At 51.3% G+C, this 12620-nt stretch overlaps 4 protein-coding genes across 4 annotated transcripts; all 4 read left to right on the plus strand.

Moving 5' to 3' along the window:
• Positions 1–752: 752 nt before the first annotated feature.
• On the plus strand, positions 753–5384 carry TEOVI_000415700 (Holliday-junction resolvase-like of SPT6/SH2 domain containing protein, putative; the record flags this gene model as incomplete). The annotated part of the gene is made up of 1 exon (XM_067226956.1): positions 753–5384. The coding sequence occupies one exon, from the start codon at positions 753–755 to the stop codon at positions 5382–5384; it is 4632 nt and encodes a 1543-aa protein (XP_067083057.1).
• Positions 5385–6378: 994 nt separating this feature from the next.
• On the plus strand, positions 6379–9624 carry TEOVI_000415800 (uncharacterized protein; the record flags this gene model as incomplete). Its single annotated transcript, XM_067226957.1, has 1 exon — positions 6379–9624. The coding sequence occupies one exon, from the start codon at positions 6379–6381 to the stop codon at positions 9622–9624; it is 3246 nt and encodes a 1081-aa protein (XP_067083058.1).
• Positions 9625–10067: 443 nt separating this feature from the next.
• TEOVI_000415900 (uncharacterized protein) lies at positions 10068–10991 on the plus strand (the record flags this gene model as incomplete). The annotated part of the gene is made up of 1 exon (XM_067226958.1): positions 10068–10991. One exon carries the CDS (start codon positions 10068–10070, stop codon positions 10989–10991), a length of 924 nt encoding a protein of 307 aa, XP_067083059.1.
• Positions 10992–11281: 290 nt separating this feature from the next.
• On the plus strand, positions 11282–11617 carry TEOVI_000416000 (small nuclear ribonucleoprotein SmD2; the record flags this gene model as incomplete). Its single annotated transcript, XM_067226959.1, has 1 exon — positions 11282–11617. The coding sequence occupies one exon, from the start codon at positions 11282–11284 to the stop codon at positions 11615–11617; it is 336 nt and encodes a 111-aa protein (XP_067083060.1).
• Positions 11618–12620: the final 1003 nt, after the last annotated feature.

Genomic DNA, 12620 nt, shown 5'->3' on the forward strand with positions numbered 1-12620 from the left:
CTTAATTACTTCGTTTCCTTTAATTCGTTAGTTCATTTTATTTAATACGTGGTCGTAATGTGCTCTGACTTCTATCTTAACGGACAGAAAGTCTCATTGCAATTGCACTGAAGCCAAATGGAGTGGAGATCCTCTCGACTCGACTCCCGCTTTTTCTCTTGTTTTGTGTTTTCTTTTTTCTTTTTTGTTCTTTTGGCTGCGTCTATTTTCACTTGACTACGACCAAGTAAGTGTGTGTCTGCGTTTGCGTTTGCGTTTGTAGTTTTTTTTTTGCCTTTTGTGCTCCTGGTTACCAGCTTGGAACCTTTAATTCATCTCTGAATATACATATATATGTAGCGCCTACAAACATGTGGTAGCACAATCGAAAAATTCTAATGATGCATTTGATATTTGGCGACCGTTCTACTCCTCATTTCTGTTGTGCTTTCGCAACATTTTTTTTTGTTTTTATGCACTGAACTGTAACAGCAGTAGTGGAGGGAAGGGGTTTAAATAAGCAGTAGTAAAGAGAAGTGGGTCGAAGTGAGAGAAGAAAGGAAGGAGGATAAGTACGGTGCTGCAGTGATTGAGCGAGGAGGGAAAGGGGCGGCGAGGGCGTATACTCACTGTAGAGACCTACCGTAGGTTAAAAGACTTTTTTTTTTTTAAAGGCAAAGTAAGGTGGAAGGAAGGAGAAAAGGACCTTGGTTGAATATAGTAGCAGATTGCAAGGTGATTGTGACGTAGCCTGTAAGCTAATTAGCATTGAAATGGAGGATATCAATTCCGAAGTGGGTGTTCAGCCCACATATCCAACAAGGGAGGAGCTTTTATCAAAGATCATGTGGGTAGCGGACGTTACCGACCCCGCGCTTTACCTGGAGCAATTACATGGTGCATTTGAGGATGTTATATTCTCCCGTGTCCAGGAGGAGGTGGAGAAGGAGGAGGATGATGAAGGGTTGAAAGGTGCAAGACGTCTCAAAACGGTAGCTGACCGTATGCGTGAGGAAAAACGGAAGGAAGTGCTCCGTCGGGAGTTGATGGAGCTGCAGGATGATACTTCTGTTGACGAAGATGGGAGCGCAGGGGAACACACAGCAGGAGATGTTGACGATGACCTGAATGTCGACGAGGAATTTTCAGAAGAGTCTGATTTTATGGATGATAGGGAGTTTCTTTCATGGATACACCGGAATGATGCTCTACCACGGGAGGATCAAGCGGAGATGGTACTTAAAGAGGATGTACCCGCTGCTGCCGGGCTGGAACTCGAGTTACACCGTGTAGGTCTCCGTGAAGAAACCGAACTTGAAACAAGAGAAGCGTTACCAGAGCGTCTACAGGCCATTGCGGAGCGTGAGCGTCGACCGCGTCTTCAATCACGCAAGATTTCTCCCTCCCAGTCCTACAAAATTCGCCTTGGTCGTGAGGCATTTTGGATAATTTGTCAATTGCGTGGTGCTGGGCAACCGTTGGCTCACAATACAAGCATCTGTGCCCTGGCTATGCTGCCGTTTTCAGAGGTGGAAAACCACCCTGTCGTTAAGGCAGTGGAATATGCTCTCAAAAAAATGACGCAGGAGTTCCTAGAGCCCGCACACTTGATGCTCTATCATCAAACCGCGTTACAACCACTACTCTGTGCACTATTAGAAACTTCACCTCTTGTGGAGGCAGCGGAGCGTAGTCTGCCCGTAGCTTCGTATGCGTACAGTACGCGGACCGGGAGGCGTCAGAGGCCTCTGATTTCAGATAGTTATGTTGGGTTTAGTGCGAGGGGGGATGAGAGGGCCATTGGTTTCGGTGACCCTGCATGGGACAAGGATGCGCAGCGCTCCAATGGCGATGCTGCAGCCGCATTGGATAGGATGGATTTCGCGCAGCGCAAACCCTGTTTCATAGAGCTTGGTCGTCTCCTCCTACGCATTCTTGAGCTTGATGTGTTGTGCCACAGGCTCGAGTGGCAGAGGTGGCAAATGTTGTTGAAATTGGGCAGTAGCACAGAGCCTGACGTGGGGCAGGAAGGAGCGGCATTGCGACAAATGATGTTTTTTAGCGCGATTGAAGCCGACTTCTGGCAGTCATTTGTAAGTCAACATGTCTCCGGAAGCAATGGTCGAGCCACGCGGACGATAAAATCTTTAGGTCTTGAGAGTGCGTTCGAGCAGTACACCATAGCGGGTACACAATACCAAGAAAATTTGCGTGCAAATGCACCCATTCGTGTCTGTCCACCGCCGCAATCGGTTTCTTTGCTGGAGTGGACGAGCCGTGTCGGTGCTTCTTTAAATCCACCGCGCTGTGGCGAAACCGTGCTTTGGTTATTCAACCAAGCAATAACGGAGCAGTTTACGCGGCTCCCTGTTCTGCGTACCCGACTATTCAATGTGTTCTGTGCGGAGGGAGACCTGATTGTTTCTTACAAAAACTCGAAGAAAGCAGATGACGTATATCCACTCGCAAGTTTTTTCGTTGAGCATTCACGTCACTACTTGGACCTTCTGGAGCGTGAGCGACAGGGCACGATTGACTTGTTTTATGTTCTTAACGACGAACTGGTACGCGGTGTGGCGAAATTCGGCCAACTGTACGATCCGTCTTTCAATAACGCTGTTGGAATCTCCCAACGGGACGAGTGGCTGACGAGTCGGCGAGACGTGATGGAGTTGGTTTTAATCCGGCTCGTCGAAGGGTTGACTCCGAAAGTAAAAGCAGAGCTCAGCCAGTTCGCCAGTCGGTGTGCCCATACGCAATGCGCTGAACGATTTGGGCTCTTGTGTGCCCAGGGCCCCTACGAACGTACGTGGTTAAATATTGCTGCATACGATGACGAGGCACTCGTGTGGGAACCTGAATGGAATGTGGTAGAGGCCCTGCCACGGCGGCCTGCCGGTTTGCCCGTAACAAGCAGTTATGGGTGCAAGCCTCCTGCGCGCGTGTGTGCGGTGTATGGCGGTGAAGGTGGTTTGGCACACATTTGCTTTATCGATGAGAATGGGTTACTAGTCGGAACCATGCGATGGGTGAGTTGCGCTCTAACCTCTGAAAGTGGGCGGACGGCTGATTTGCTGCAGAACATTCAGTTGGAGAACCAGTTTGACCGATGCAATCCCGGCGTCGTTGTTGTTGGTGCTTCCAGCACGGCCTCCTTGGGTTTGATGCGTTCGATGCAGCGGTTTCTCCGTGAACGTGCGGAAGCCAATCTTCGCGCACACGTGCCCATCGTATGGGCTCCCGTAGAAGTTGCCAGGTTGTACAGCGGCACAACGTATGCTGACAGTGAGATGCCGGATGCGGATAGCCTTTCGCGTACGGCGCTCGCCCTCGCTCGTTATGTCCAAGATCCACTGGGCGCCATCAGTGTTTTATTTGACAGCAGACGCACAGCCCTCCGACTCTCACTGGGAAGAGTAGCGAATATCACCAGCGAGCAGGAGGAACAGCTTTATTTGCGACTCTGTTGGGAGATGAGCCTATGGGTTACAGCATGTGGAGTTTGGGTCGACCACTGTCTGACGCGCTCGAACAGCACGGCACTGTTGCAGTTCATTTCAGGGTTTGGACCTGTGCGCGCGCGCAAGCTGCAGCAACTTCTGTTTTTGCGCAGACCTATCAATAAGGATGAGTGTGAAAAAATGATTACCAATGCTTTTGGGATGCATGTGGCACAAAATGCCGTTTCCTCACTTAGAATCGGACCACCAATGGACAGTGACAGGGAGGTGGGGACTGGTGAAGACGGATCGTTAAAGTCGGGTCGCTGGACGTTGCTGGACCAGACGTTGTTGCCAGTCGCATGGTACAGCACTGCAGCTTGCATTGCATGTGCTGCATTGAAGCGTGCCACTTCTCCGCACGTAATAACAATAAGGAGAACTGTTGCTGCTCTTTTAGTTGCCGATTTTATGCAGCGACCTGCCGATGAGAGGCGTGGTTGCATGGATCGCGACGTACGTGTACAGGAAATAACAAGAACGATGCGGCTCGAGGTACGCTCGACGTGGAGCGGCTTGCTGGGGAGGAGGGAGGTGGAATTTGTGCAGGATGAGATGATCGCTTCCGGTCAGTCATTCATGCGGCGGCCGTACCGTCGTATTTCCAATCGGGAGCTGATGACATATGTAACAGGTATTACGTACTGTACAAACCAAGATGCACCTTTTCTGCACCGTGGTGTAGAAACAATGTCTCTCATTGTTTGTGAGGGCGAGTACATTGCAGGTGTGGTGCAGAGCGTGCGTGGTAAGTTAGCCGCCGCTTCTGGCGTACCTTCAATCCGGCTCACGACATCGCGTGGTCTAAATGCCACCATATCAGCTGATGACATCGACGATGAAACAATGAAGCGAGAGTTCCTCGAATACGAGGAGGCCTTGAGTGCGTTGGGTGAGGAGGGGAGAGCCATTGGACCTCCACCGAATCGACCGCAATGGCTCTGCCGAGGTGCCCTGATACAGGGTATCGTGATTAACTGCCATTGGGAGCGATGTGAGCTTCGCCTCCGCTGGTGTCGTCCCCGTGGTGGGGAGCCAGATTCCCGTCGTATGCAAAAGAAAAGTGCGGCGCGTCGCAAAACTCGTGAGTCTCGTGCTGACGTTGGTGACCCCGCCGTCAGCGACGGCGATGGTACAGATATAGGTAGACATTACCTATCGTACACGGCATCCGTGCGTGATGCAACGAGTTGCAACAGTTCCCTTCGGACGGAACGTCTTGACATAGATGCACGGGTGTTTGCCACCAAAGTATCCCGTCATTCGCTATTCCGTGATGTCAACAGCACTAAAGCAGTCGAGTTCCTGCAAAACAAAAAGATTGGTGAGGTACTGCTCCGCCCAGCCTCTGGACACCGCAACAAAGCAGTTGCCGTGGTTAAGATAGGTGAGTGGTCCACTTGCAATTGGCTCATCAGTGAAGACCGGCGCTCAAATGGATCGATATACTACCGGCTTTCAGACCAAGTGGAAAAACGTGAGATTGAGTTTAACGATGTGGACGAGTTTTTGACCAATTTCATAGCCCCTATGGTGTCGCTTGCCCAGGACATTCGGGCGCACCGGCGGTTTGTAGGGAGCACGCGTGACGTTCTCGGTGCACTTGATGCACAGCAGAAGAGCGCTGCCAGCAGAACCGGCACGAATGGATCTAATTTCATTGCGTATGTGTTCGTTGAGGCAGAGCAGCAATCACGGCCGTCTTTTTATCGTGTCGTTACGCGCGTCGGCACAAGGGAGCGAAGTTTCTACCTTCATATAAGCGACAGATATATATACATACGTGTTCCTCTCCGGACCAAGGACGCCAGCGCTGAGGGTTCTAGGGCTGGTATGGTGCTGTTGAAGTGCCGTAACGCAGAACACGTGAGCCAGGTCGTAAAGGAGCTTGTGCATCGGTGTTAGCGTCGGTGTGGGGGAAAGAGGATGGATGGTAAGGAATATTATCACGTGCGCTTGTATGCGTGTGGGTAACTCTTCCAGTATCCTTTTTCTAGCCCTTACTTCCTCCACTCGTCGATGATCCGTGCCGTACACTCCTTCCTCAGCACCACTACTTCCCCCTCTTTTCTTTGTATTCGTTATGGTTTCCCGCCATATTGCTCAGCACATCACTCCACCGCTACTTCCCGAGTGGCTTATGCTTGAGCACGCGGTGCCATTTGCACCGATGAGGGACCGCGCGTGGAGGGGGGGCGGGAGTGGAGTCCGTGCTGTAATGTGCTGTAAACTTTTCTGACAGTTCAGATGTGAGGAACAAGGACGCATTGATTTGGGAGGAGGGAATAGTGGAACTTAGCTTTTTTTTCTTTTTGTAACCTACACTTTCAACTGTAGGACAAAATCTGTTGAGTTAATACTGACCTTTCCTTTACCTCTGTTTTCAGGGGTGTCGAGCTCACTCACGCGTGTGTTCATTTCGGAAAGTGTGCACGATTCCTTGTACCTCTTAGTGTTTCAGCGACGGAAGGGTGGAGCACTCTTGATTCAACTAACCCTCTTCTTTTCAAAAACAACTCTATCTCATTAAATGTGAACTCGTTTTTATTTTAAATGTCGAAGAGACTATTTGAGCGCCAAAAAGTGTTGTGAAGAACAATAGTGTGAGGGTGTGTCGGACCTGCATTCTCGGAGGCCGTTGTGAACGTGGAGTGGAACGGTCGCTGTTCGTTGCCGCGCGGTGCGTGCGTTTGTGTGCAATCGTACGAGCGTAACGACATTAGCACTGAACAACTTCGTGCGCAAACAGCTGCGAAGTACCTCCAAATTAGAAACGGTAAAACTGTGCTCTAAAGCGAGTGCGTGGGGTTGATATTTTGTTGGTGTGTGGCGACCGGCTTGGAGAGGCAAATAGCTCTGCAGTTGAATTCAGGTCCACCGTTGTGTTATTTGAAGCGCAATGGGGCGGCAGCGAGCATTGTTTCTTTTGGGGCTGTTGCAGCGGCAACACCCTGAGGCACACAAAAATCTTACCCGTGAGGTTGAGCGTGTGGAAAGGGAGGCCCGAAGCGACGGGGATCTCGTTCGCCTGCGTGAGAGCTGCCGCGTGGTCCTGCATTTACTCAATGAACACCGAGAGTTCTTGCCGTTCGTTGCTCAGGGTTGTCCATCGTGTCTCTCCGCCGTGTTGTCTCAAGTAGGGAAAGGGGGGATTACTGACAACGCTGGTGATGCCGATAGAAACGACGGCGATGAGAGCTGCATGGAAGATATTGACATGCTGCGTCTCGCTGCATTGCTGTCGACGTCAGGGTCACCGGTTGATGCCCTCGCCGACGGCGTGAGTAAGAGCCTCGAGCCGATGACGAGGCTCGTGTTTTCAACCAACTCAGAGGTGGGGGAGTTGGCGTTGTCGTTGCTCGGTCGTGCCGTAAGGCTGTCTGCGGATAGCGAGAGGCTTGCAGGAAGTTTGCTTGGTAACGAAAAATTTTGGGTGAGGTTTGCACGAGCGTTCTTTGGCGATAGCAGTAGGGCAAATCATCTCGACAAGGAAGCAAGGTTGTGCACTACCTCTTCCCCACCCTCGGTGCTTGCAAGTGTGCTGGGGTTACTGCGCCGCTGTTGCATGGTGAGTAGGGTGGGGCGCGACGCATCGTTCCGTTCCTTGCTGGTGCGTGTCTGCACCGCTGTTACTTTGAAAAACGATGCGCGCCTGCGAGAAGAGGCGGTTCTTCTTCTTTACACGCTGCGCATCACCTCCAGTACGGATGAGACTGAATGTTTGCGTGAATGCATTGCGGTGTTGGCCCCAGCCACGCCAGGAAGCGAGGATGATTGTGCTAATGTCGCCCGCAACGGGAGTGACCCCGGGTTTGTTGACCGACTGGTGGGTGACCGCAATATTATGTATGCCAACTCCCTGATGAATGCCCTCATTTCGTTGCAGAAGAACCAATTTGAAAGCAGCGCCCGTCTTAGGGATCTTGAGCGCATTGCGAAATTGTTGTTCGACCCCCATGTTCCTTGCGGTGCAGCAGCGGCATTGGTATTGCTTCCTGGTGCCGTGACGTCTGTGTTCGCAGCCGCCAGCGACGTGGAGGAGAAAATCAGTGCTTTCGCTTGTGCCCTGTTTTCCTCCGCTATTGAGGGTTTGGAGGAGATGTTAAGCTCTCCAATGAACCTTGGCGCAACTGAGCAAGAGGGAGCGCTGAGGGAATCTGACATCTGCTCTTACCGAAGATGTTTAGTGGAGGATTTTCTGTCGCTAGGTGGTATGGTTCTGCTGGAGGATCTGTTACTGGACTACAGCAGTGGTGTGGTTTCCACGGCGACTCGCTTGGTTCGTTCACTGATGCGCTTTTCTAGCGGGACGCGCAACCTCGTACTGGCTTCTAGGTGCTTTCCAAACCTTTATAAAGCGCTAGAGGGTGTTAGCGGGGAGTCAAATATTTCCGAGTCACTGCGGTGCGGTGGTGAAGACGGCGTTTGCGCAATGCTGCACATAGCACTTGATACCTTTTCCCTTCTCGGTAGCGACACTGCATGGGTGCTTCCTGAGTCTGCTGTCGGTTGCGTTAGCATGATTGCCACAGAATCGCGGAACAACGTCAGCGTGCTTGCCGCAGCACTTCGTACCCTTTCGGTGCTGGCAGCGTCTCACCCCATGGCGGCAACCGTTGTTCTGGACTACGATTACATTAATAGCGTTTTGGGGATGGAGGGGGACGCTGCTGTGAACTCTGATGGCGAGGAGGCGAAGGAGCCTTGGGTACTGAATGATACAGATGCTGCGTATATTTGTGGTTCCTTTGACATCATGTCGGCAGTAGTTTCGCAGGAACCTTCTTGTGTTACCTTCGAATGGATTGAAACATTGATCATGGCGACAAAGAGGGCGCAGCATTGGCAGGATGAGGTGCCACGGTTCGCCCGACCACTTTGGAATGTTGTAGTGAAAACTGTTACCATCTCGGAGGAGGGGCGCACGTATCTGTTGGAAGATACCGAGTTTGTTGATGTTTTGCTTAATACCATGGCATCGTGCTGCTCGTATATGACTCGTGGCTGCGAAAGCGAGCGTATAAGGCACAGTGCCGAAAATATCGGCACTGACAACAAAGTGGTCGGTACGCCGTATGGTGATTGTTCAAGTGTGGTCGCCCAACTACTCCCTCTTCTCGTGCGTGTCGCAAGGTTCCTGCCAGCACTACAGCAATCACAACCGCTGGAGGGTGCATGTGATCTTGTAGAGGCTTTGGCCATTCTTCTGTCTATGCGCGGCGCTGAAGCGTCTGTAGACCTGCTTGTCAACGTCGCCCTCTTCGCGTATGATAATGAGACAACCCTGATCAGCGTGTTTGATCTGTTTGTAAAGGTGGGGCTACGCGCCTCTCAGGAGTTGCAGCAACGGGCATTGGCCTCGCTTTCGGTGCTGGAGGGGGCGGATCCAGCTGTCGTGGAGGGCGATATGCGGTGCGCAGAAGCACTAGGGGATTTTGAACGCGCCACGGCGGCATTGGGCGCACTGCTTGCCCGCTGCCGTGCTGGTGAAGGATCTGACCTAGACAATGAGGTAGTCGAGGAGGTTTCCGCACTCATTTTGGCTGCTCTTAAGGCACCTTCTGACCATCCGCCGCTCCTATTTGCCTTACCGCCAACTGGGGCACCACCACTCCTGTCACGGCACAGGCGTATCCTTAGTTCCACCGTCGATTTGCTGCGTTCTGGTCACCAAATATTTGACCACACCGCCCAGCAGTTGTGGTGTGAACATCAGGTTTTTCAACGGGTTTCGCGTTTTTTCGGGGCGATTCGTGATAGCGAGGGTGCAGAGGAGCTGCTTGACGAAATTTGTGATCTGCTGTCAATTATGTACGGCCTTCACAACCCGTGGGCTTCCGCCGAAGACAGCGGAGTTGAATCTAGCGATTACACCCCGTCTTGCGATGTGGGGGACCTTCTTGTGTTCGTTGTGGAATACATTTTGAATGAACGTCTTTCACGTTCCTCTTCGTGCCGCTCGCTCTTTACTCGCCTCTGTGAGTGCGCCCCCTTCAGACACGGCATGCTTGCCGCGCATAGGGAGATCTACCACAGCTCACTGGAGGTGGTTTCTAATTGCTCTGGTGAAGCTGAGGAGAGAGAAGTTTTTGATCGATGGATCAATGAAAAGTTGGATGGTACGGTGCACGCGACAGTGGCTTAATATAGGGAGGGCGATTGGTGTTGCCGTGTTATTATGTTGTCCTAAAACCGAGGGGAAGGGAGGTAGGGTGGGGCACTCAGTGGTGGTGATTTTTCCTAACTATTTCTGAGCGGTGAACATCTGGGTTGAGGTTTATTAATGCGGCTTCTGACACGGTTCTCGTATTATATACATCAACTTCGAACATTTACCCCGATAAATTTCCCTCTTTTTTACCCACCTCCTCGCAACCCACATCGCTCAACCGACTGCTGTTTAGACTGTCGCTCCCATTTTTTGTGTTTCCTTTTTTGTTTCCCACGTCGTTCCTTCCACGTCATTAACGACTTATGGACCTTTGTCGCTTGACACACTCATACAAAATTTCAGTAGGAGCGGACCGCTGGCCCAGCCACCTAGTGTCGGAGAGGGAGGGGGAGGGAAGGGGGAAGTGTATTGAGTAAATGACGACCGCTTCTGTGAGTCAGAGTTGTTTCCCCATAATGAGTTTCTTACACGTGCCGGGAAAGATGTCACAGCCTTTGTGGCTTATGATGGGAACCGCTTTCCTAGTGAATGTATCTCGTAGGACTGGGACGGCAGCGTGTCCTTTTGGTAGTGCAGATGCTTCCGATGGTGTTGACAGCTCTGCGCACAAGAGGAGGCGTTTCCTCCTCACAGCCAAACACACTTTTGTGCCGTGGCAGTTCACGGACCCGCAGAGGCTGAAGGTTCCTGAGGAGTATCGTCGAACGCGCTTCGTTATTGGTCGTCTTTATATCCCGGACAGTGAAGGGAAGGCTGTGGCCTCTCTGTCTGTTGACTTGAAGTTGGTGGCCATGCACCCTACTGCTGATGTTGCGGTACTAGTTGCGAAGGTTCCAACATCGGTAGCGTCGGATGCCGCGGGCACTGCTTCGAGGTCGGCCGTAAGTGAAAGGTTTGACGCACACGCCGAGCTGGAGAGGCGGGCGAATGCGGTTGGTGGTGGATTAACGTTGGCACCTGAGGACCCCCAGAAGGGCAGCGTGTGTTCCATTGCAGGATACCGTGGTACAGGCCTGCTGGGCAAATTGGACACCTTTGACCCTGATCTGTTAGATCGGTTATCGGAGACCGAGCGTGGGCAGCTTCTTTCTTCTTTACGGTGCGTGGAGGGACAGCAAGAAGCCGCAGTGGCTCGTGTTAAGATATTCCACTCAAAGGGTATGTGCCGTGCAGAGGAGGGAAGTTGTTTTCACGGCATGTCAGGGGCTCCAGTGTTGACAGATGAGAAAACATGTGGTGGTGTCTTGTACGGCAAACACCCGGATGATGCCAACAGCGTGGGGTACGTTCCCGTGCGAAGCTTTGATGGCTTCGTTTGGGACTCAGTGATTGGGAAGTGATGGATTCATGGGGTTGTTTCACCCTTCATTTGTTCCCTCCTTTAACGCTCATCCTCGCAGAGCCGCCCGTCCGTTTGCGTGCGTACCTCGCCCTTACGGATGTACGTGAGGCGGCACCGTCGTCATATTGTTTTGTCTTCGTCTTGAGCGTGCCTCTTCCCCCGTTGTTCCCGCCTGCTTATCTTCAAATAACACCCTCAGCCATTCGTTAGAACCCCATTTTTTTCCTTTAGTCACCCTTGGGTTTTGGTTCAATTGTTCAAAAAAGGCACGGTAGGTACACTCAATATATGTCTGGTGAGGAACCCACTAAATTGCAGCGAACAGAGTCTGGTGCGAGGGTGATCAAAACCAAAGAATTTCTTCGTACCAGCGTCGCCGAGGGCCCTTTCTGTCTCCTCGACAGTGCTGTGAAGAATGGAACACGCGTGTTCATCCAGTCCCGCTACAACAAGTCCCTCGTCGCAACCGTCGTTGCCTTCGACAAACACTTTAACCTCGTGTTGCGGGATGCCGTGGAGTTAACAATGGTCAACAATGAGCAGAAAGAGCGCTCCATTCGGAACATGTTCTTGCGTGGCGCCTCTGTGGTGTTCATCGTGAGGTTGCCGCAGAGCACTGTATAGTGGCACTGCGGCACTTGTGGGGGCGAAAATACAATACGCAGCAGCGCAGTTGCGGGAAAACGATTGTATTGAACATGGTTGTTTTTGAGTTTCTTGTTGTCGCTGCTTCGTTGTTCATTTTTTCTTTTTCGGTGTGCTCGGCTATTCGCACCGCATTCCCCCCACAGTGTTAAGAAGCCGTGGGGGCCGTTTAGGATGCGGTGTCAAAATTTATTGTAAAAGCGGTGCGTACCTGTGTAAGAGAGAATCGTTCAACAGTTCTTCTTTTTCTTTGCGGGACGAGTTTCTCCTTCTTCACTCCGTACTCGTGGACATAAGCTAAATCCCACTTATACAGTTGCCTTTTCTTCTTACCGTTCTGCCACTACACATTTGTTTCTTACCGTAGGGAGGAATACCTTTTTGTTCTTGGCAGACAAAAGGGACCAAACAAACAAGAGGTTAACTAGGGAACGGGTATATATATATACATATATTGATTTTTTTGCTCTACATAAATAAGAATTTATACAATGGTTGCCACGGAACAATCAAGAAGAGGACAAGATCCGTGTGGAGATGTAACCGACATACGAAAACCCTCCTCAATAGAGGCAGCGGAGCCTTCAGACTATTCGTCAAGCTCAGGCAATAGAGGTGAGGGCGGACGCGAATCTCGGGGTATTTGGGCATTCAAACGTGCATCATTAGTTTCGGTACCACAAACTCCCAAAACACATCAAGCTAGCTGGTCAACGAGCAATAGAGAAGGAAGAGGAGGAGGAAACAGACATCGTGTGTCATGGCACCAACATCTCGATCCCCATCCTAACACAGGAGCTTCGGTAGATGATGGAGCAACTTTCTGGAAAGTTCCTCGTAAAGTTTCTGAGGATCCTGAAGATAATATGTCGACTGCACACTCAATTTCCACGAGTGTATCGGATCCAGTCTCCCCATCAGCAGTAAATGTGGTGGTAAAGTACAGTGGAGCCGAAAATATTTGTGTTGGAGCTTCAACCGA

Source organism: Trypanosoma equiperdum (assembly GCF_001457755.1).
Source record: "Trypanosoma equiperdum strain OVI genome assembly, contig: ctg_875, whole genome shotgun sequence".
NCBI lineage: Eukaryota > Euglenozoa > Kinetoplastea > Trypanosomatida > Trypanosomatidae > Trypanosoma > Trypanosoma equiperdum.